The sequence below is a fragment of the Cygnus olor genome, chromosome 3 (assembly GCF_009769625.2).
Source record: "Cygnus olor isolate bCygOlo1 chromosome 3, bCygOlo1.pri.v2, whole genome shotgun sequence".
Taxonomy (NCBI): domain Eukaryota; kingdom Metazoa; phylum Chordata; class Aves; order Anseriformes; family Anatidae; genus Cygnus; species Cygnus olor.
Window position 1 is genome coordinate 109,291,542 of NC_049171.1, and position 22,981 is coordinate 109,314,522.

At 45.2% G+C, this 22,981-nt stretch overlaps 3 protein-coding genes across 12 annotated transcripts in view; 1 reads left to right on the top strand and 2 right to left on the bottom strand.

Moving 5' to 3' along the window:
- MAP4K3 (mitogen-activated protein kinase kinase kinase kinase 3) overlaps nucleotides 1-5,312 on the bottom strand; it is an 81,170-nt gene extending 75,858 nt beyond the window's left edge. For 6 of the 7 annotated variants that reach the window (XM_040551071.1, XM_040551070.1, XM_040551069.1 and 3 more), the window contains exon 1: nucleotides 5,064-5,311. In XM_040551071.1, the coding sequence (XP_040407005.1) occupies nucleotides 5,064-5,183 (120 nt within the window). In that variant the 5' untranslated portion in view covers nucleotides 5,184-5,311. Of the gene's footprint in view, nucleotides 1-5,063 lie in introns of all 7 variants that reach the window. The other variant, XM_040551067.1, reaches the window with a different exon arrangement.
- Nucleotides 5,313-9,061: 3,749 nt separating this feature from the next.
- On the top strand, nucleotides 9,062-9,943 carry TMEM178A (transmembrane protein 178A; the record flags this gene model as incomplete). The annotated part of the gene is given in 1 exon segment (XM_040552595.1): nucleotides 9,062-9,943. A coding segment is annotated over 1 exon segment (249 nt), but the record flags the coding sequence as incomplete, so codon positions are not given.
- A 2,043-nt stretch (nucleotides 9,944-11,986) lies between these two features.
- Nucleotides 11,987-22,137, bottom strand: THUMPD2 (THUMP domain containing 2). 4 transcript variants are annotated; one of them, XM_040551075.1, is made up of 11 exons: nucleotides 21,945-22,137; nucleotides 21,578-21,846; nucleotides 20,913-21,045; nucleotides 19,231-19,646; nucleotides 17,945-18,022; nucleotides 17,414-17,466; nucleotides 17,028-17,115; nucleotides 16,325-16,396; nucleotides 15,589-15,703; nucleotides 14,391-14,508; nucleotides 11,987-12,831 (listed from the first exon to the last, which is right to left on the bottom strand). In XM_040551075.1, the coding sequence occupies exons 4-11, from the start codon at nucleotides 19,486-19,488 to the stop codon at nucleotides 12,516-12,518; spliced, it is 1,098 nt and encodes a 365-aa protein (XP_040407009.1). In that variant the 5' UTR covers nucleotides 19,489-19,646; nucleotides 20,913-21,045; nucleotides 21,578-21,846; nucleotides 21,945-22,137; the 3' UTR covers nucleotides 11,987-12,515. The 4 variants fall into 4 exon arrangements, with proteins under 4 accessions (XP_040407009.1, XP_040407008.1, XP_040407006.1 ...); XM_040551074.1 differs by having other exon boundaries at nucleotides 21,578-22,137; XM_040551072.1 differs by lacking the exons at nucleotides 21,578-21,846; nucleotides 21,945-22,137 and adding an exon at nucleotides 21,394-21,569.
- Nucleotides 22,138-22,981: the final 844 nt, after the last annotated feature.

A 22,981-nucleotide genomic window follows, 5' to 3' on the forward strand; every position in this document is an offset into this window, starting at 1 on the left:
AGTTTGTGAACAAGTCTCTATGCCATGGGGTAAGTCGGGCACAGCACCGAAGGACCCAGGCCGGCCCCGCTCCCCAGGACAGCACACCCTAACAGCTCCCCGACCCCGCTGCCTGCAGCCACGGTCCCAGGAGCTGATTCAGCTCTCGGCCAGCAGCAGTCTACCTGCCTGCTTTTCTTTTTTTGGTTGCTTTTCTGCCAGGTTAGCTCATCGCAGCGGCTCAGGCGGCCCGCTGAGCTCCAGCGCAAGATAAGTTGTGGGAGCAGAGACTAGAGCTGGGAATAGGGAAGGGAAATCCCCCGGCTCCTGGGCAAACGTAAGCTGTTACATCAGGTCAGCCCATCTTACGAAGTCACAGCTGTAATTAACCCGAACTGAACTGCTAAGAGTTACGATAAAAATAAACGATGTTCCACATCCTGGTAGGAGGCACGACACCAAAGCCTGAGCTACAATTTTAGAAAGCAATGCTCTGATGAAAGTGATGTTGTTAAGCAAAGAGATCCTAAACTAAAGCAAACAAAATCCCTAAGCAGGGCGCTCCTTGGTTAAGGAAAGCACAGCCACAGAAATAAAACCCAATAGTACTCAATGCATTAAAAAAAAAAATGGATGGGAGGACATCCACCCTTCTCTGCCTGCCTAACAAGCTTCGAAAGGCTACTAAAGCTGAAACAGAGATCCTTCCAAACAGCGATGTACTCCTAGCAAAGTCAAAAGGAGCTTGAACAGCTGTAAGGTACACAGGAAGAAAGGAAGACTAAAAAGTGCATCCAAAAGCACACAACTAAAAGTCACAGTTTAAATATTTCAGGAGAGAAGACGTACAAGAACTGATAGCTTACTGCATCACCCCGGGCAAGAGAAGCAAGGGCACTCACCCACGTGAGAGAAAGGAATTGTGCGTGTGACTCTGCAAAATGGAAGGCTCTTCAGGTTAATCTAGTGTGGACATACTCCCTTCAAGCACCACAGAGGAGCTATCAGAAACCAGAGACTCTGAAACAAAGTTGATAGCAGAAAGGAGAAAGAGTCTTCAGGCATTTCCTAGAGACACTCACAGAATCTGAGAGTTTCAGTGTGTAATAGCTGAGCTGGTAAATACACGACTTCTCTCACTACAAACACCCAGACCAAAGGACCGGAGAACAGAAAATCAGGCTCAATTTAAAATGAGACGTCAAACAGAGTGAACACTACAAAGTTCTGCGTCTTCATCTGCCAACTCGTTGAGACCAGAAACAACGCAAATAGCTGAAGTAACACAGCCGTGATATAACCGATACCTTTGCAGAAACAACAGCCTCGCTGAGCCTCATATGAGGCTACATGAGCTTCAGTAAAGGGGAAAGAAGGGCTTTCGTTTTATAAGATGCTGAAAAAACTGTGGAAAGGTCTACCGACATTAGATGAATGACCTGTAAGATGGCAAATGAAGCAATTTTTTTTTGTTTGTTTTTAAGATACGCTGTGATAAAAATGAATGATATGAACAAATGAAATGGACCTACAATTGCCTCAGAATACACTTCAAATCAATATGCAGTTACCACCAAACACGAAGGTGTTCGGGCAGGAGCAAATCAGCAAATTACAGCACAGTCATTTAAATTATTAACATGGCCAACACTGCACACAGCACTTGTAGACCAACAATATCATAAACTACAGAGGGCTTGGGTACAGGGGTGATTAAACTGGCACTTTCATATCAAGACATAAAAATCTTTCTAAATCAGAGATGAAATAAAAGAGTAATTATGCAACTGCTTCATTCAATACCAGAAATATTTCCTCCAACTGAGCAGAGTCGGATAGCATTTTTTTCACAACTGAAAAAGCCTAACTCCTCTTTTACATTATGCTGACCGTGCCACGCAATGGAACAGTACTTAACAGTGAAACATAAACGCAGAAGGCAGAAATGACTGGTATGGCACCAGAACAAGTTTTCACCCCTTCTTGCAGGTCTCACTTCAGATGAGAAAATTCATCAGAAACAGAAGATGAAAATCAAGAATTTTGCTGACGCGTACCTGCAATCAGAAAAGTAATTATGCTGCCAGTCTCTAAGCCATATTTCATAGGAAGCTAAATTACTTGACAAGGGAGTTTATTGAGGCATAGGAAACAAAACCAGAAGTGAAAATGTGATATGCAAAACTAAAGACTACTCAGCTCCAAGAAAGCTCTATTAGCAGATCATCTGTGCTATGTTACAAATGCACCAACTCCGAAGTATTAACTTGATTTCACCATTGACTTCTTTTACCAATCCTGACAAGAGACAGCTGTTGACAAGAGAATAGATTTTAAGTCGTACGTTTTACTTAGACACCTAATGAGAGCTTTGTAATGTTAGTGTTTTATCTGTCTGTCATGGTAACATATCTTCACTGAAAACTTAAAAAAAAGAAAATCTTCTAGATCTCTTCCGGACCTTCACTGAAAAACTGTCTTGTGTCCAGTGCTTACATGCCTGCGATACGCTAATAATTCAGGAATCTAGGTAAAACTTCATCTCCCGCAATGAATTTGAGTTGGTTAGAAGAAATATTGTTGACTACGCATATCTGATAAAGAACTAACCACACAAAAAAGCTCCCCGTTACTTTTCTTACTATGAACTCACTATCACCTTCTCCAAGTCCTCTTAGAAACCTGAACTTCGGTGAGAGGGCGGATAATTATAAAGCACTGTTTTAAGTCAAAAATCTACTACTTGCCGTGCACTAACACGTTTCCAGGTACCATCCAAACAGCGGGACTCACACCAGTGGGGCGGTAACAACCCGACACATCCTCATTCCCACTGTATTTCCTTAGTTCAGTCCACACCACCCACTCTGAGTTTAAAATCTGAAACCTTCAGAGTAGATACTCTACCTGTTTTGTTATTTTTTCAACAGATCAAGCGTTTCACCTAGATAATAGTAGGCCCACGCACTGCCGTAGCTCAGTTCAGCGAAAAAGGATCAAGGAAGTAGATGCCAGTCTGCTCAGCTTTCAGCTCCTCCAAACTTTGCCAGGAAAGCAGGTTACGGAAAGGTCAGCATTTAGTAAGAACGTCAACATAACAAGATTGTCATCTTACTAAGGCAATAATCCCTACCTACCAACAGCAGAAATGCCTCCCTACAAGGCTCTCTCTCCCTGCTAAGGGGGCAAAACCACAAGTTATAAAGAATAGTTTGAAGCTGCCAGAGTACATCCAGTACTTGGATCAGACCTGCTGAAATCCCACCACCGATGAGTGCCACGTTCACATGGCTAATCTCTGCTTCAACCAATTATTTCATCAACCACTAAATTCAGCTATGGAAGATAGGATGAAGCAAATCAAAAAGGCTTTATTAAACTCCTCACAAATTTAGGATAAAGCCCGAGTATGCTCACATGCAGATGACACATACAGCTGTATTACTTCCTCTTTGTGACATTACCAGCAACCAGCTTGCATTATTATTTTCAGGCTAATTTCACGCTCCTCTTTGAAGGCACCTTGGGCAACACCTTGCCTCAAAAAAATCCAGTAGAAAAGCACATCCCATTTTCCCTACGCTGCCCACAACCTGATCAGAAAGCTAGGAAGTGCTTCTCTCATCAAGAAGTAAATAACTATAATGCTGGCCTAGCGTATCCTTGTTCCGATATATTTCCCTCCATCTCAGCTGCCACATGCAGCCGTGAGCTGTATGTTCTGTGCCCCCAACAAGAAGTTATAAATGCCAAATGCGCGGTGAACTGAAGGTGACAGCAAGGTAAGTATGATAATCACCGAGAAAACCTTGTCAATTGCATTGGAAATTAACAGGTTTGGTATGTATACTAGTACCGCAAATGGAGATATTCAGTCTGTGGTTAGAGGCAACATCCTTAAAATTAAGCTGTAATCACGGACGACAGTTACCTCGCATCCATCAAAGTCACATGCAGAGCACTGAAAAGATGCGATCAATAAGACAGCACAGAGTCAACAGGCCAGTTTTAAACCGCAAGAAAAAGCTGAGTGCATTGAGACAACAGCTTGCAGAAAAACAAGAGCCGGAGAGTGGAGCAAGCAGACATGCATAATTAGAACAGCAGCATCATACACAAATACTCAGAGCAAGCTGGCAAGGTAGGGAAAGCAAAACAATAAATCTTTTCAGTTAAGCAATTAATAAAGTAGGGAGTAAGTGCTCAAAGGGCACAATAACAAGAGGATTGAGGTCCTGAAACTCACACAGCATTCAAACGAGCCGAGATTAAACCAAAATTGCCCCAGCCCAAACAAGGTTTCATTCTGGTCACATTCACTTCAAATCAGAGGTAACGTCGGCGCTACTTTTATACGCAGCGGAACCTCAAATTGTGGAATACCTCTAAACCTTTTGTCACAGTCCTGCCTACGCATACCCATTTCCTTAAGCAAACAAACTGGGATTACAAAACCAGACCAAGAGACACTGGGAAGCACCCGGTTGAAGCAAGGCTTCCAAGGGATTGCACAGGCGATGAACCTCAATCCTCCCCTCTGCTCTGCCACCCGAGGTAACCACCGGCACCCGAGGCAGCTGCGTTCTCTCCGCCAAGAGTTCACCCAAGGTACACCACCGCTGAGTGGAAACCAAGGAATATGAGGAAAATAAGAAAGATGAAGTTATGTTGGGGTGCTTTGCTTTAGCCCTGCTTTTCCTACGTTTGTCAGATCAGGGTTATGGAGGGAGCTGATGCCAGGCAGCCTCAGCAATGCCTTCCCTGACACCACAGGTTGTCCAGCCTCACCTTTTGTAGGGGTACAACCGGGAACAAGCGGCATTTCGAGGTAAAATAAAGGATTAGCGTGACAGCGGGGATGCACGGCCCTGCTCATTTTTGGGTACACGTCTCCCAGTCTCCCGGGAGAAGGGGGCTCGGGGGGGGGGCTGCCTCGGGGACCCTCCTGAGGGGACGGGGATGGTGACAGAGAACAGGACAACGCTCGCCAACACCCCCCCCCCCAAAATAATACGGACTTTAAAGGGGCGACCCCGCCGCTCGCACCCCGGGGGGCGGCAGCGCCGAGCCCCCCGCCCCGCTACCTTGTAGACGTCGCCGTAGGTGCCGCTGCCGATGCGCTGGATGAGCTCGAAGTCCTCCTGGGGGTTGCGCCGGGACAGGTCGCACACCCGGCCGCCACCACCACCGCCACCGCCGCTCATGGTGCCGGGGGGCCCCGGGGGGCCCCGGGGGGCCGGGTGAGGGCGGAGGGAGGTGCCCGGCGCGCAGCGCTCACCGCCGCCCCCTGCGCCGCTCCGGCAACATGGCGCCGCACCGCCCCACCGCGCCTGCGTGCCGCCCCGCCTCGAGCCCCGACCCACCCCGCTCCTCCCCGGCGGGAGGCGCATGCGCGGGGAAAGGGGGTGAGGGGGGGGTTGGTGGTTGAGGTGCTGGGGGGGTACTGTCACTCTGTCGTGGAATCATTGGGGTTGGAGAAGACCTCCCGGATCATCTGGTCCAACCACCCCCCTACCACCAATGTCACCCACTAAACCACGTCCCTGAACACCACGTCCAGCCTTTCCTTGAACACCCCCAGGGACGGTGACTCCACCACCTCCCTGGGCAACCCGTTCCAGTGCCTGACTGCTCTTTCTGAGGAGAAATGTCTCCTGGTTTCCAACCTGAACCTCCCCTGGCACACCTCGAGGCCATTCACTCTAGTCCTATCGCAAGTTACCTGAGAGAAGAGGCCAAACCCAGCTCCCCACACCTTCCTTTCAGGTACCTGTAGAGAGCAATAAGACCTCCCCTGAATCTCCTCTTCTCCAGACCAAACAACCCCAGTTCCCTCAGCCGCCCCTCACAGGACTTGCATTCCAGGCCCTTCACCAGCTTCTTAGCCCTGCTCTGGGCACACTCCAGGGCCTTGATGTCCTTCCTGTACTGAGAGGCCAAAGCTGAACACAGTCCTTGAGGTGCAGCCTCACCAGAGCAGAGTACAGGGGAACAATCACCTCACTGGACCTGCTGGCTGCACTATTCCTGATATAAGCCAGAGTGCTGTTGACCTTCTTGGCCACCTGAGCACACTGCCAGCTCATGTTCATATGAGCATTGATTACCATCCCTCAGATCCTTTTCCTCTGCACAGCTTTTGAGCCACTCTCCCCCAGTCCTGTAGGACTGCATGGGGTTGTTGTGGCCAAAGTACAGGATCTGGCACTTAGCTGTGTTGAACCTCATTTCATTGGCCTCTGCCCATCGACCCATGCCCATCTGCCTACCCTCTGGTAGGTCAGTAAAGTCTCCCCTGAGCCTCCTCTTCTCCAGACCAAACACCCCCAGTTCCCTCAGCCGCTCCTCACAGGACTTGTGCTCCAGGCCCTTCCCCAGCTTCATAGCCCTTCTCTGGGCACGCTTCTGGAGGGAAGAGGAGAACCTGCCTGCAATGTCCACCAGCTTCAGTCAAGCTCACACACACCAGGAGACATGGAAACAGCTCTTACATTGGGAGTTATCCCAGTCGAATCTCTGTGGTGCCCCCAGGGGTCACCAGCCCTCCCTGCTGCCAGCAGCACCCTGCGGCCACAGAAGATACCTGACTGGGGCTGTGTGCGCTCACAGCCCATCCATCCACCCACCACTTGGATCCAAAACGCTACTTCATGCCCCGGAGGAAGCACAGAGAGCGAAGCTATTTCAAGGGCCTAGTTGACTCTGGATGTGGGAGACTGGGATGAGCAGGACAGAGAAGAAAGAGTGGGCAAGAGGTAAGCATGTGTCAAAGAGATGGGAAGGACAAAGGTGTGTAACAAGGGTGAGCACCAGGAGAGGGGGGACCAGTGCTGTTTTGTTACCTAGTCTGGGAACAGCTCACCTTCCTCTCCAGCAGGCATCACTCAGAGATGTGTTGCTATCGAGTACCACTTCTCCCAGCCAATACACTTACATAACATCCTCATCAACCTGACGAAGATGATCCAGCAGAACAAATGGCATCTGCTCCATACATGATCAGAACAGCCTGCACTCTCCATTTCACAAGAAAAAGGCAGGAATGAGACACTAGTTTGCTGATGAGGCAGGGTCCCAGCAGGGCCCCACCGTCAGCAGTGCTCACCCTCATTTCTACTTGCAGGCCACACACAAGTGTTTTTAAGCTTGTTGAATGTAAGCTGGCTGCCTTTTCCCTAGCTTCTGCAAGGGTCTGTGGACCTAGGGTTGGAAACGTGCTTTCTGGTGTCTCTGGAGGACATCCAGCAGCAGATGTTTCAGGAGCTGACGTCAGAAGCTACACGCTAAACAATTATGGCAGAACCTGTCTGAATGGAAACTCCCAGGCATTTAGAAACTGGAGCATTTCTGTCTGTCCAACTTACTTTAAATTTAACTCTAGGAGGAAATAGAGAACAAAGTGTATCACGGTGTGTCTGCATAAATCCATGCTGCACCCACATCCTGAATCTTACATGGCCAAAGCCATATGATTAAATGGCTCATGTAATACTGGGAAGTTCACAGCACAGCTACAAAACCACCAGCCTCACTGGTTTGATCATGGCGAGATCACTTTCTACTTAGAGGCGCTTGTAGGTCTGGGGTTACCTCCTACTGTGGGTCTGCCTGGCACAGGCCAGCTGTGCTCGTGCCTGTTTTTAAAGTGTTCCTCCCCTTTTTCCTGTGAGGGAAGGAATGTCGGCAGTAACACACGCCTTTTATTTCTCAGTTTTGGTGGCAACAGACTTGAGAAGTTTCCTGGGCATGGCTGCAGCTGTTCTCTGCAGGTGCATTGTGGCCACAGTCAGCTTCTTTTGGGAGAAAAGCCTCACCCAGCACGTCACAGGTTGTCTGTTCCTGATGACAGGTAATGGTAATGCTTCGTTCTAGCGAGCTAATTACAGGTGAAGACTTCATCAGGTTTCCCTTGGGTAGGCACCGTGCAACGCCAGTAAGTGGAGCACGCCTTTCCTTCTCATCTCCAGTTATTGTGCCTTGCGTGAAGCGAGTCATTTACTTGTACAAGTGGAATAACCAGTAATTAAAAAAAAAGAACAAAACTGAAAAGTGTTCTAGGCCTCATGCAGCAGCAGGACAGGACCATGCGGGTAAAACAACCATTCCCTCCCCTTTACATATGAAATTATCTCTCTTCTCCAGAGCTGAACAGTCTGCAACTTGCAGACCTTGGTGTTGTACTAAATACTTAATGCTGAAATAGGAAAGGGGAACACTTTCACAAAAAAATCTTAGTTGTAAAGTTAAAGGTCATTTAAAGAGGGAAAGGTAAAATCCCTCAACAAGAAACCAACGCAAGTTTTAACCATCCCGACTCACAACACTATGCACAATGCTTTCTCTCATGCCAAAGGAAATACTTCGATTTGAGTGGTTGTAATGCACAGCATACTTTTTTTTTTTTTTTTTTTTTTTGAGTTTGGAAAGCACAGGCCTGAGGAAAGGCTCATTTTGCATGGCTAATTTAGCTGCCTAATGAAAAACATAGCCTAATGAAAAATGCCTAATGAAGAGTGACCCGACAGAAACCTGAGGCAGGGAGATGGGTGCCTGCAGACAGCTGGGGACTAACTTAACCTCAGTGGTTCTCTGCAGAGTTACACCGTGGGAGGCTGCCGAGGGCCACCCACAAAGGTAGATTACCTGCTCTATAACCTTCAGATCAGATTATGTGCAGCACATGCAAAACAATTTTTCCTGGCTCCCCTGAGGCATGCAGCAGGCTCTGCTCCTGCAGAGGGGATTCCACATCACAGCTCCAGCATGCTCGATCCGATTTTGCCACTTGGATGAGGTTTGATCACAGATGGAAGCTTTGGCTACTTTGCCTGGTTTGTAAGGGCAGGCTTGACTGAAGTCACAGAGGAGACTCCTTCAGTCTTAAAAGTAGAAACCAAGTTAACAGATTATAACTCACAGCCACAGAGCTACAGCTTAGTCTTGCGTAATTGGGTAACACATTGTAACTCCACTCCATGAATAACAGCAATTATAACCTGTGTGCTACCCGAGATAACTTATATCAACAAAGCTGGGTGCAAGTTATTTGATTAGTAAGGCTTAACATTTAATTTGTTATTCACGCTATGCTACATCCCAAAATACCAATACAATTATTTCATTTGCAAGCATATTTTGCACTGTATCTCTGTGCCCTTATGCAGCCAGCATTGCATATGACCTGAACTACTTCCCCAAGTTCATCTATAGCCTTCCTGATGACACAGGACATGGACACAGCTAGTCTGTATTTTGTGCCTGGTGCAGTCGGGCATTTATAGTCGCAGGCAGGTGTCTTTGCACAGCTTACCCTTTCATTAGCAGGAGCTGAAGTACACCAGAGACTCCTCTGTGTGACTGCTCACCCACTGCCAACACCCTCCAGTGATGGCTGAAAAACATCCTTAGGACTTACTAAAAGAAACAGAAGTGAAGGGAAAATGAAATTCAGGATTCCAAGCACAAAAGCCTGATTCTTCAAAATCCAACCATCGCGTTTTACCGGTTCAGCAAGCTGTTGTCCCACGCTGCCCAGTAGAGATTTGAAAAGGAGACAGCTCTCAGAGGACAGAGATGGCACAGAATCAGATGCTTCAGCTCAACATGCTACATCTGTGAGGAGCAAGACATCTGCAACAGAAGGCTAAAGGGGGAAGAAAGCTGGTGTAAGAATTTAGGGCTATTCCTATTTTTCAAGGATCTGTACATAAAGGAATCAGAGAACAGTCACTGTTGCCAAACGAATCCTAGACAGAATTATACTTCTTTCCCCAGGGCATCATGTGTAATGACATGATTCAGTACCTTTTGCATTTGATTTTAAAGGTAGGCTTTGGTGCCCCCCTTCTCTTCTGAATGCCCAAACACACCTTTTTCTTTTAAACCAGCATGTACTTGTGTAATCTTTGTACATGAAGGTCCCGTGTAATTTGTAAATAAGCACAATTTCCATTCTGAGCCCCCAAGCCACACTGTGGGAAGGATTAAACCATTCCTGTCCGTTCCTGCTTCTGAGGCATTAGCCTCTTTGTCAAGCTACAACATCTAGTAAAATACCCACCTCTGTCAAAATCATTGCATCAACTGCAGTTTCACAGCTTGGAAATGGTCACTCTTGCAAAGCAGAGAAAGTTCATAAACCAGAAGGGTTACAGCCTGGCGCTTACACCAAGCAAAGCAGCAGGAAGTCAGAGCCCAGAGAACCTCTCTGTCTGGGCAAAGAAGCCACTCGCACCAACAGAGGGGCAGTGAGTGCTAGAAGGGCAGCAGCCTTGCATTTTCCAGCACTTAATAGAAGTGACGTGCAAGTTAACTGATGAGATCACCACGCTAATCTGTCAGGCAACGTTCAAGCTGACAGTGCTAGTCCCCATAATTAAGGGACTTTGGTGCTACGTTGATGCATCTGTCACAACTCATCCAAAAACTACTATCCTCTGCCATCACCTAAAAGACAGCATTGTCCTCGACACATAGCATCCACGCATTCATTGCTGAAGAGGTGTTTCACACCTGCTGGGCACAGGAAAGAGTGGGCTGGAAACCTGTAAGGTCCCTCGGGCTGCCTCGCAGAGGGCACAGGCTGTCAGGAACTGAGCAGATGCTGCTGAAGGAGCTGAGCAAACTCTACTGAAGAAGCTGAGCAATCAGAGAAGCAGTAAGGTTGGGTAATATAAGATGAACACAAAAAAGAATGATAGGGGTGAATATTGTAAGCACAGGGTTTGGAAGAGAAGGGAAAAGTGAGAGAAGGAAAGGTTGTTTGAAGAGCGAAGGGGTGGGAGAAGAAAGAACGGGAGGTGAAAGAGAAGAGTAGTGGAACAGAGAAGCATCAGCTTAATGCAGGTACCATCAATTAAATGATAACAGAAACAGTCAGTGGAAATCAGGAAAAGAAACAGAGCCATATAAAGGAGACTAACACCCAACAAGATCAGTAAATTGGTCTGACAGCAATCAAGATGCCAGGAGCAATGACAAGACAAACCAGCATCAGCGCTGAGCACAGCTTTGGGGGTAGTCTTGCCCACATCTCTGTGCCTGGCCGTACCGCTGAGCACAGCGCAGTTTCTCAGCAAACACTGTCAGGTTCTGCTAGAGCCAGATCTTACCTGCTTGCATGTTTGTCTTGCCATAAGCAGATGAGTGCAGAAATACTCTCTCAAAATGGTTTATGCATCTAATACAACACCGAGAAGGTTTAACGAAAAAAAATTGTTTCTACCTTGGGTGAAGAGCACAAACATCCATGGGTGACACTGAACTGGGGGGTGGCTGTCATGGTAGAAGGCACAACCTCCACCCAGAAGGGTGGCAGCCAACTTGAGAAGCGGGACCTCACAGCGTTCGAGGAGGAGATGAGCAGAGTTCTGCTCGTGGGGTAACAAAACCCCATGCATTCAGCCAGGCTGGGAGGTTTGAGCCGAGACAAGACACGAGCTGCACAAGCAGCTCTCAACAACAGTAAGATTTATTCTCCTCAAGTGCAATTAACCATGAAGAGTCGAGTTTTTTCCCTTTCCCAGACAATGTACCAGAAGAAAAAGAAAAAAAAATACTGAAAATCCAGACAGACACTTCTAATTGTATCTCCATACTCCTCACAGCAGAGGAACACAATGCATGAGTCCAACCCAGCTTGCCAAGTTGCAAGTGCTTGTCCAAAATACCATCTGAAAGCAATTTACAATAATTCTCTACAGAAATACTTCACTGTCAGCTCAGCAACCCTGGGAAAGCTTTGAATTAGACTATCACCCCCAAAATACCTTTTGCATAGACTGAAAGAATTAAGACCTCTCCCTTTTCAGGAAAATTTTTCCATATGATTCTCTGCAGACAGAAGTCAGCTCTAATTGTTCACTCAGTCTGCAAGTTTTTCCTTTTGCCACACTGTGCCCTTCAAGCAGCATTATCAAGCAAGGAAAAGTATTATTTTTATAGAAAGAAGTCTTCACACTAAAAAGCTAAAGCTCACCCGATTGAAACATGCTCACTCCACAAGGAATTAATACGAAAAATAATTTATTTTCCACTCCAAAAATATCTGAATAGCGACATTTCGCATTCATCACAAACTAGCTTTAAAATAATACAAGACTGCAAGACACATAGGAAAGCCCTCCATCAGGTCCTGAAGAAGAGGTGGAGACTTCACAAGTGTTTCTGAAAAACATTGCTGAAGGTGAAAAACCATTTACATGTACTACTACCATATACATCTTTGCAGTATGGCAAATGACGTCTTCCTCTCCCGAATAAACTCCTCACGATATTGAGAGGCTTTGCCTAAACAAGGATTTGAGGACTCTTCCTCATTACAGTATTTTACATTAAAAACATTTGAAACTCTAGCTGGTATCTTCCACCTCTCCTAAAAACCGAAGAGAAAAGCAACAGCGTAGTTCACCCATACGAAGCGAAGTGAGCCAACAAATGGCACAGGGTTTGGATCAGCGGGGTTCCACCAGTTCACTGCCATGCTGCTTTCAAGTATATCAGGATTCACGTACACCTTAGACAGTGCACGTAAGCTACTAATTCCCAGCAGCAGAGATCTTCCTGTATTTGTATATGAAAGCAACTGTCTTTCCAAGGCTAACTTCATAGATGCCATCCGGCACCAGCGACCCAAAACATGGCTGTCTGCTGCTGAGAAAGGGTTCTTCGACACCTTTCACCACGGAGGAAGAATTCCCATCACTACTCGAGGTTTCCACAGCAGTCGTTTCACCTGCTCCATCAGAAATGGCATTAGGAGATTCGTTTTCACCACTCTTGCTAATGCTGTCCATGCGCTTATGGAGATCTTGACTCAAGAGCAATACAATAGTCCCTCCAACACGAAGTACTCTGGCAATTGCAGGAAAAAAAAAAAAAAAAAAGGTTAGGTGTTCATCCCGCCTGGGTTCATTCATCTGTGCACAACTCGACAATAGCAATACTTCAGGTGCCAATTGCACGCAGTATAACACCTAAGCATGTTAAGGGTAATGGCTCAACCCAGTAAGCTACATTTCCGAAGGGAATTTAAATTCCCCGTCTTTGTAACTCTTGCTGACTGGGAAAAATGGGCCCTTTATTGATTTCCAAACATTTCTGACCTCAGGAGTTCTCCATTTGTTGAGCAGTGAGGATGGACTCAGCTTTTTTGCTTTTCGTGTAGTTCCACGGACCAGGGGCACTATCAGCTTCAAAACCCATTTTTGAGTCTCGCTACGAGAAGCAAGCCCTAAGCCTCCACCAGCATGCAAAGGAACAGCTTCCCGTTACAGAAAGAGAGAGAGCTTTTCACATTGGTAAGGCAATGCTGAAGCTGGCCTTTCCCTTTGAAAGCTTTAAAAAGTCTGTCCTTTCCACGTTGCAGTGACCCTTGAAATCTCTCAAACACAGGAAACCAAGGAAAGTTAACCATTGTTTGTAACTCAGTTTTTCTTAGTACAGAAGGAAATGCTACACTTGGCTTTGAGAGAGGAAAAAAAGACTATCCTGGCTGTGCTCACAGCAAGTGCATTGAAGGGTCTTACTGGTGGGACTCTCTCGTGATAATGGTCCCTGCCTCACCTCCACCTTCCCAAGGAGATATTTTGCCTAGGATGACCCAGCAGAGGAAATGAGACCAGAAGGTAAGAATGTCAAACAAGGCTAAAAGGAGGGATGGTCAGCGTAAGACTACCCTGCCATTCTGGGGAGCCACCTCGCCGCCTTTACCATCTTCTCACCACATTCCTGCACTGAGTGTGATCAACACCCACTGAAGTCCAGTCCTACAGAAAGGGTTTGTTTTCAGCAAAGAACTTAAATAAGGAGACAGATAGTTTGAACCACCCGTTAGAAGCACCCTGCTATTAGCTTGGTTTCACTCTGCCACAAAATGACAGAGTGAGATATGAAAGGAGACATCTAAAAGATGACCAGGTGGCTAGCTGGATTATTGCAGTACACTGCCAGAAAGGAAAATGCCTTTCACCATTTTCCCATCTGAGATCTCTCCTGCCAAGGGAGGCTGGTAAAAGCTTGGTTGTGAACCCAAAATGAAAGCCTATGATTTTACACAGACCTCAACTGAGAAAGGATTATTGCTTTATTTGCCTATCTACGCCTTCAGTTTGGCTAGGTTACCCTCTTCTCTTTCTTCTTTCTCTCACCATCGTGCTGTGGAAAGAATATTTTTGAGTGTGGTTCAGCCAACAAGCTCATTCCTTGCTGGCTTGCACTCCCATCAGCGCTTCCACAGCTTGTGAAACAAGTCACAACAGCCACTAACCAACGAGTAAAGGACTCAGACTTTCACAGCCTGCACAGCATCAGATTACAGAGCTAGAGAGCGTTTCAAATAAAACAAACCTGGAGCTGACTGAACGCTTAAGATCACAAACCATCGTTACGTTCACATCAAAGGCCACACATACCTCTCCAGCTCCTGGAGAATATCTGGCAGGAATCGTACGTCTTTTGTGATCTTGAATTTCTTCCCAAATGGAATATCCGAAATCACGGCATCAAAGCTTTCTGAAGGCAATGGCAACGCTGCAGAATAGAGGGAGGTCTTTACACCTGACTATCTGAAAAATGAACAGCAGCCATTGCATCGTTCACCTTACCAAACTGCCTGCCAGCTCTTTCACAGGTTACACACCCAGATTCACAGCTCCTTCTCTCTATATCCTCACAAATAACACCACAAAGCCACCAACCCAACGCAGACTGGGTACAGACAAACCCATAAGAGCATAGCTTAGCTTGTGATCTTCCCTGTTACTGGTGTTGTGCTTGCTCCAACAGCAAAAATCTCCTAGCAGGGCACTGCACGGTTCCAAACTGCTGCTTCTCAACACAAGTGAAACTTTATAAGCAAAATGCAAACGAAGAGCTGAGCTCGCAAGCACTTTGCTTAGCACAGATGTTCAAACGAACACACATTAATGGCAAGGAGCCACATGTTAAATTCCCCTCCACCCCCTCTTTTTCCCAAGAATCTACTTAACTTTCAGCCAGAATCACTTGGATTCTGTTGGAACTCATGTCTTTGAAGTATTTCCGCGATATTGCTGCATCCTGGGAATATATATTTTTTTGACTGTGACACAGCAGTGCACCCTTGTGGTGATGATGAACAGCCACACACCAGGCTGGCTTGGCCCGAGTAAAACCAACGTGTGAAAGGAAAAGACCATGGGGTTTTCATCCCTCAGGATGCTCAGAACTTGACTGGATAAGGTGAGCAACCTGAACCCTGCTTTGAGGTTAGCCCTGCTCCAAGCAGATTAACAGGACTAAAGACCTCCAGCAGTCTCTTCCCACCTAAACCCTGCTGTGATTCTATGCCAGCCTTACCAGAACTGGCTTGAGATGCTTCTTGGACCATTTTGTGGTTGCAAATTTACCATTAAGATAGAGTTACTGCCCAAGTCTGAAAATTATTGTTTTCATTGTCTTCTGCTGAGCTTATTCTTGCCGAAGTTCAGAGGGGGAGAGAACAAAATTACCCGGTCACCAGCCAGCTATTTAGAGTTTGTTCTATTACAGACCACCTCAAGAGTACCTACGCTACCCGTATAACCACAGAAGACTTCAAACATGCCTCACCTTGAAAGCTTACAGACATACCTTTCACAGAAGCTTTAAGTAACTCAATCTTATCCATCAAACCTGCAGTCTTAATATTCACATCTGCGCCCTCTAATTGTGAATCACTTATATCTGTTCCCCAGTAACAGGCTTCCTGTTCAGAGAAAAAGAAAAAAATAGTTAACAAACGTGTATTTATTTAATAAAACCTTCACAGACTTGCCTTGTTGCACAGCTCTTCCAAAACAAACCACTTGCTTTGACATCTACGTAGAGCAATACATAGATTAAGACGACAGAGCAATGGAGAAGTTTGTGCCATCTTCACTCCTTTCATGTTCTGGGCTACTCAAGACACCTGTATTTCACAGAAACATTGAGGCTATGTCCTCACAGATGATCCCAGCTGTCTACAAACAGCCTCACTGCCTAATAATTTTCTAATACTGAAAATTCACTGTACTGTCACACTGACACCTCCACTTCCAGCATAAGCCCAGGCGATTTTAAAAGAAAGCCCAAGGTTGCCTCACACAAACCCTGCACTATCGATACAGGGCTCCCAGCACCCACTCACACAGGTATGTAGGACTTTATTTTGCATTCCTGTGGAGGAATGTCTGAACTAAAGCACTTTTAGCAACTGTCTATAAAGACCATTTTGGTTCCAGTGTTCCATTAATGGACATCATTATAACTGTGGCACAGATGTTTTTCTTGGCACAACTACAAGAAATCTTGCAAAGCTCATACCTATTACGACTGCAATACTTACGGGCCACTCTGTGGCAGCTTCCAGCAGAATTGTTCCTAGCCCACACATGGGATCTAGCACAAAGTCACCTGCCTACAAAAAGAAAGGGGTTATCGCATCCCAAACAAGCTAAGACTTCTCCCTCAACACAAAGCATACTCAGTCATGGACTGATCACCTGCACAGTCCCGCTGACTCCAGTGCAGGTAAAAACAGTCACTGCTTTATCAGGCCAAACTTGCAGATGACACAGTAAAGAAGTATGACAATACTGTAAAAAGCATAAATGGCTTTACTAGAGACAATGCATCACTGCACCTAGTCTTGAGGTGACATTTAGGAAAAAAATATGACTAGACTGCAGACAGATACTGGCATCAAATTAACCTGTGGAAAACATCACACTGGCTTCCATTTTTACTTGGGAGAACAACCCCAAACAAGCTTTGACATCTGGACAGTGACAAAACCCCTGCAATTTAACCATATATCTGTACAGAGAGTAATAACTATCCTTAGAAGGCCCTTGGACTAAAGAAGATATGAGGTTGAACACCAGGTGACAGTGCAGTCTAACCACACAAAAATTTCCAGCTCTGTCCATGTGGATTAAAGCATGAAGAATTAAAATCACCACGCTGCTTCAAAGCTTCCAGCTTCAGCCGTGATGAGCAGCAAAGGACTCACTCAGGACTCTACACTTTTGCCATGAACATTCACTTACACTGATTTCAGCCAGAGATGCCATGGCCCACGCAATTGTTGACCGCAGCCCTGCTGTTTTGATATACTCTCTGTTTGCCAATGGAAGCCTGTAGACAGCAAAATCAGTGTAAGATATCGGTACAACAACATAGAAAAGCCTACGTAATATAAAATACAAAAAGAACTGAACTTCCCAGATCTGTAATCGGAAACCACAGTCTGCTTTTAGCCACTCACTGCAAAGTCTGGAACATGTGCTCAAGTTAACTTCAGACAGACCACAAGACGAACACAACAGTCCAGTGAACATTAATCCAGAAGATAAATACAGTGGACAGCAAGACTATTTAGAAATTGTGCCTGTTCTGGTACTGCCAAAACAGATCTGGTGATGAGAACACTCACCTGAAAAGAGGAATGCCCACAACCGAGTGCATGTCATTAAGATGTACAAAGATCTGAAAGAGGGAAAGTAACATTAGAATTTCTCAACTTGAGATGACAATAGCTTAAACTCATTTAAACCAGACAGAAGGTATTTCTATGAACTTCTGATCATACCACTTAAGAACAAAAATACATACTCTACAAATTTATGATTATTTGGAAGAAATCACACTTGATAATCTGAATGCCAGTTTAAAGATGATTTAAGATTTAAGCAAACTAGGAAGGGATTTGTCAGTCAGGGATCCATCAGCAAGCACTTAAATTTCTCCAGGAAGTATTTTCTTGATATTTTTAACTATAAAAACACTTACTCTAAACAGAAGATTATTCACTGTATACTTGCACTCAGCTATTTTTTTGTTTTTCTAGAAAATGGAGTGCCATTAAGGAGTGTTTTACATGGAAGGCAGACATATATAAATATATATATATTTTGGGGCAATTCTGGAAGTAGCAACAGGCCACCTGGCAGACAAGTGCCACTACCTCTAGATCGGGGTTCCGCAGATCAGCCCGCCACCTAAACTGCTTCATGAGCGCTATGCCAATTGCTCTTCCAATCTCCTGTGAAGGGAAAGACCAGTAAAAGACATTAAAAATAAAATAATTAAGAAAAATACAGATCACAACCTTGATTACACAACCCTCATAAGTACCTGGGAAAAGAAAAAGTCTTTCTTTACTGCTAGAGAACAATTTATACAAAGACCAGAAGAGGTGTACCAGGACAGAGGGATAGAAACACACCTCAGGATAACATGACCATTGCTCACCTGGAGTGTGGGAGGCTGAAGTTCAAGTCCTACCCAAGGTAAAACAAACAGCTGTAGTCATTTTAGAACTATGTATCACATGTGAAGTATTTCTGATGACTGTAAATTAGATCACCTGAAGGAACCTTTCAATGCATAACTGCGACTCTCAGTTTTAATGCTTTTATCACCTCTGGAAAGTTGTACCTTCAGCATAAGAATTCAAATGCACAGAACCAATTTAAACAAACACTGGTGTTGGCAGGCTCACGTGTCCCATCTTCCCAAGATACCAGCTTTAGTAGAGAGAAAAAAAATCTAACTTGTTATTTTCAAGTAGGAGAAACCTAAATAAACTGCAGCTACATATTAATTTCCATTTCTTATGGTGAAAATACAATACAGATGAGAACAGTGTTGGACAGAAGGGGCCTCTAGAGATCTCTACACCACCTCTCTCAGAATGGTTGCGGCTCTTCAAGGCTGAGTGCTGACACCCCAAGGACCAAGATGTACCCTCCAGAATGTGTCTCAGGGCTGCACCACCCTTCTGGGAAGTTCTTCATGATACCCAAAAGAGCACCCTTCCAAGCTGCATATTCTGGCTTTTGCCCCTTGTTACGCACTCTGCCTCAACTGAGAGGAGTGTGGCTCCGCTGTCCTTGCTACGACCCTTCAAGTAGCTGCAAGCTACTCACAGATTTCTCTTCAGACTCGACTAGGTTTCACCTGCCCAGCCACTCAACCTCTTACCTTCACTTATCCTTATTAAAAGACATTGATTCGAAAAACTATTCAGGGTAATCATGCCTTGAAATTAATAACAGCACTTGTATTTCCACTTGCTTAACATAAATGCAAGTTTTATGATTTTTTTCAATTTTTTTTTTGAAGATACAGAAAAAGTTCAGACCAGTTTGTTATTCCAAAACATACAAAACACAAATTAAATTGCAAATAAACCACAGGCCTCCTTTCACTTTCACTACATTCTTTTAAAACACAGATACTTTAGCATACCTGTGAAGTAAGTATTTTGGCAATTGCTCCACTACAGCGACAAGAAACTCGGAAGCTGAAGCTATGCTTCTCATTCTCAACAGGTTTCTCTCCACTGCTTTTGGAAGAGTCTTCTAAAGAAGCCTTGGTTTCAGTTTGGCCTTCCTCATCACTCTTCCTGTCTGGTACCACACCATTCTCTCCAGCTCCTGCTTGACATTCCTCAGACACAATCTCTCTTACTCGCTCTGTTTTCTGTCTTTTAGTCACAACATTCATCTCTTCTTCTGATTTTCTCTTGCAAGGTGATGGGTTTTCCTGAGAGACACCATCTTTTTTCCCCTCACAACCACGAAGGTTTTTCCAAGTAGCGATAACATCCAGCCAATCCTTTGGTTCCTCAATGACAAGACTTCTAATTTCATGCAGTATTTTCCCTGGAAGAAAAGGCTAGTTTCAGGTTAAGTAGTTCAATCTCAGCATTTGATGTTCCCACAGAATGAGAACATCTGTCAGAGACTTTGTTTAGATCTCGATAACGTGTGAATCCACGAACTGCAGCAGCATACATCACAGACACAGCCAAGCTCTCAACACCCACAAACCCTATCAGCTGAAGACCCACACATCCATCTGATTACAAGCTTTGCAGAACCAAGAATAACTTTTGCAGGGCTTGAATTCTGCAGAAGTTCAGCAGCTCTAGAAAACCAGACTACCTCAGAGTCATTCCCAGGGATGGAGCACCAGCCTACCATATCGTCGTCCTCTTAGTCCAGAAAAACACTTGGTCCAGGATTAGAGATCCAGGACACTTTCCAGGATTGACAGACATGAACATGAATGGCTTTGGTTCAGCTCAGAATAAAAGTCACAAGTTTATTCTTTTATTAAAAAAAATATCTCCTTGCTATTAATTACTCTTCCTTCAATCCTGCAAAGTCTCCAATGCACACCTAAACTTACACCCACCTGTAGTGTGTCCTGTTGACTTAGCTATGACAAGAGAGGCACAAGAAATACAGAGGCCAATTCATATAAAAGTCTTGACTCTGGTCAGGGAAAAACATTTAAGTATTTCTATTTCTCATTTTAAATTTCATAATCATAGTAAAATTTGATCCTTAGAGCCAAAAGCCTCTTGTAATCTTTCAAATAAAATCCTACCCCCATACAAACATCAATCCATCTTACTCGAAATTCTTATTTCAACACTGATAGAGAAAGTGACACATAAGTACTTGAAATTCACAAGAAATCTGCATACTGAACAGTTAATTGATGCAGAATATGTATGGATCCACATCACCTAAAAAAAATGACTCACTGTTAAAACACATACAAGGGGTCCAGAATCGGACTTCAGTTTTGTTAATTTTTTTGGTGTGGGAGTGGTATTATACATATATACACGCGTACTACGCCAGCAGAATGTCAGCTGGTAAGACATGTATTTCAAACATTTTTAAGCTGTTTTCAGCACAGAAAAACATATTTGAAAGCATAGCTGGGCAAAAAACAACAAAAAGAAAAACAAAAACCACAACTTCAGAGTTGATTCTTCTCAGTTAGAGCTACAGATGATGAAATTGATCGAATGTTAATTTTACAAATAGGACGTGCGCTTACACTTGAAGTTTTTGAACCCACGTCCTGCATGCAAAAAGAACAGGATGACTCGAGGGGTACAGTTAGTGCAGTACCTTTATTTCCTGAAACGGGAAGCGGGTCGTGTTTCTTAATCAGCAAAAACAACCTCTCTCCAGACTTGATTTTCTTCAGTTCGCTCGGCTCCGCGTCAGTGGTGAAGAAGACTTTTCCCGAAATATAGTCCACCTTAAAGGGAAGGGGAAAAAAAGAATATTTTCTGTGAGCACTTCAGCGGCTCAACAGCACCACCGTGTGCCCTACCACGTCTTCGCACCGAGAAGAACCCAGCAAAGCACAGCTAACCAGAGATGGCGAGGGGACGGAGATGTTGGTCAGCACAGCCCTCAGAGCTGCGGAGCGCGGTTTCGTGAAATAAATCATTTTAGTGCCTCTACGAGCCGGCTTCTTCCTGGTGTCCTGTCATGATTTTACTCCCTAGCATCTCCTTGGCGAACACAACAAGAAATATTTAATTTTACCGCACGATATATTGAAATTACAACGGACTCGCAGCGAACGAGGACTGCTTCTCACCTCCGTAGCTCCGAGCCTCGCTCGCAGCTCCCGGGCCAGGAAAGGCTCGAGGCCGCGACCCGCTGTGCAGAAGTACCGCCCGCCCGCCGCCATCTTGTCCCGCCCCCGCCGCCATTTCGGGCCGCCCCCGCCCAGGGGGCAGGCTGAAGGAACAGCAACACGTGCTGAGGGAGGGAAGAAGTACCGAAAAAGTGGGTTTGTTTCAAGTTTTTTATTCCAGCGCTGTTGACACATGACAGCGGGCAGAACAGTTCTTCATGTCAACGTAATCATAAACACCGGGTTCTTGAAAGCTGGTATGACCCCCGTGCCACCAGGGCACATCACTGGAGCGTCATCTCCCTTTTAGTCCTTGCCTCAGCGAGATGATCAAATGTGAGATGATCAAATGTTCCAGTGCGGCTATTGCTCCATGTACTTCAGCAGAAGAGTGTATGATCTCTTCAGCCCAGGCTGATGAAGAGAGGGAGAATTACAGCAGCATTCCTCCTTCTGCAGATGTTAAAATAATATCTATGTCCACACAACTTAGGAAGAAAATTTGCTGATACCCCCTGGGGTGACTCGGCACCCACAGCTCAGGAACAAATGGCAAGATGTCAGTTCAGGCCCAGCACCGACAATCTTACATGCTGCAGCATCCATGACCCCACGTCTCTGCAGTCCAAAAGCACCAAAGCCACCCAAATATTTCTGTAGAAGTGAGCAGGCAAGAGAGGATCAGCAGGAACAGACTTACTGCCACCAGCATTTAAAATGCTATTGAAAGACCTTGGGCTGTGCCTGTCCAAAGCAAGAGTGATGTATTACGGAGCAGGAACCAAACCCTGATCTACTGCTTTCACTTTCAGGAGGCTGTGTAGTCTAAATAAAATAAATCAAAGGAAAAATATGTCTGCCCACAAAAGGACAGCAGGAACATGGCCTCTGGTTCCAGGGAGTAAACTAGGAAATCACGGCCTTGAAGTGTAGCACTGGGGATTCAGGTTAAAAATCAGGAAAATCTAAAAGCACTAGGGAAGATCAAATGAAGAGGGTTTGGTATCTCCAATACAGCTGCTTTTAAAGTGGGCCAGACAAACCCATTATGAGTGGTAACGTAAGGAGATGGACTCAACTTTTTGTCTATGTTCTATTTGTCTTATTTTATATTATGCCAGTGAATATTTCTGTTCATTTGTTAAATTAGCAGCCTGAAACCAAGCCAAGCCCCCAACTCTCTCACATGGGAAATGCTACAAAAGAGACGCACACAAGACTGGCAAGCAGAGAGTTTTGCTTCCGTCAGCTGAAATACTGAGCCTGGTCCAAAATAAATGTCACGTTAACTGCTTACACACATACCCATACAAAACAAACAGGAACTGCGTGAGAGGTCGCTGTTTTGTTGGCATCTGAGTACAAACAACGAAGGACAAAGGGATGCATGTGCTGTCACTTCCAGAAGCACCTGCAATAGTTCACTTGGGGGACAGTGGTTTGAAATACAAAAAACAGTCAATGGAAATGCAAATACAGGGGATCTGCACACAGGGCAAGCACCAATACATCGGTCAGCAGCAGGTAACACAACTGCATCATTAGCTGC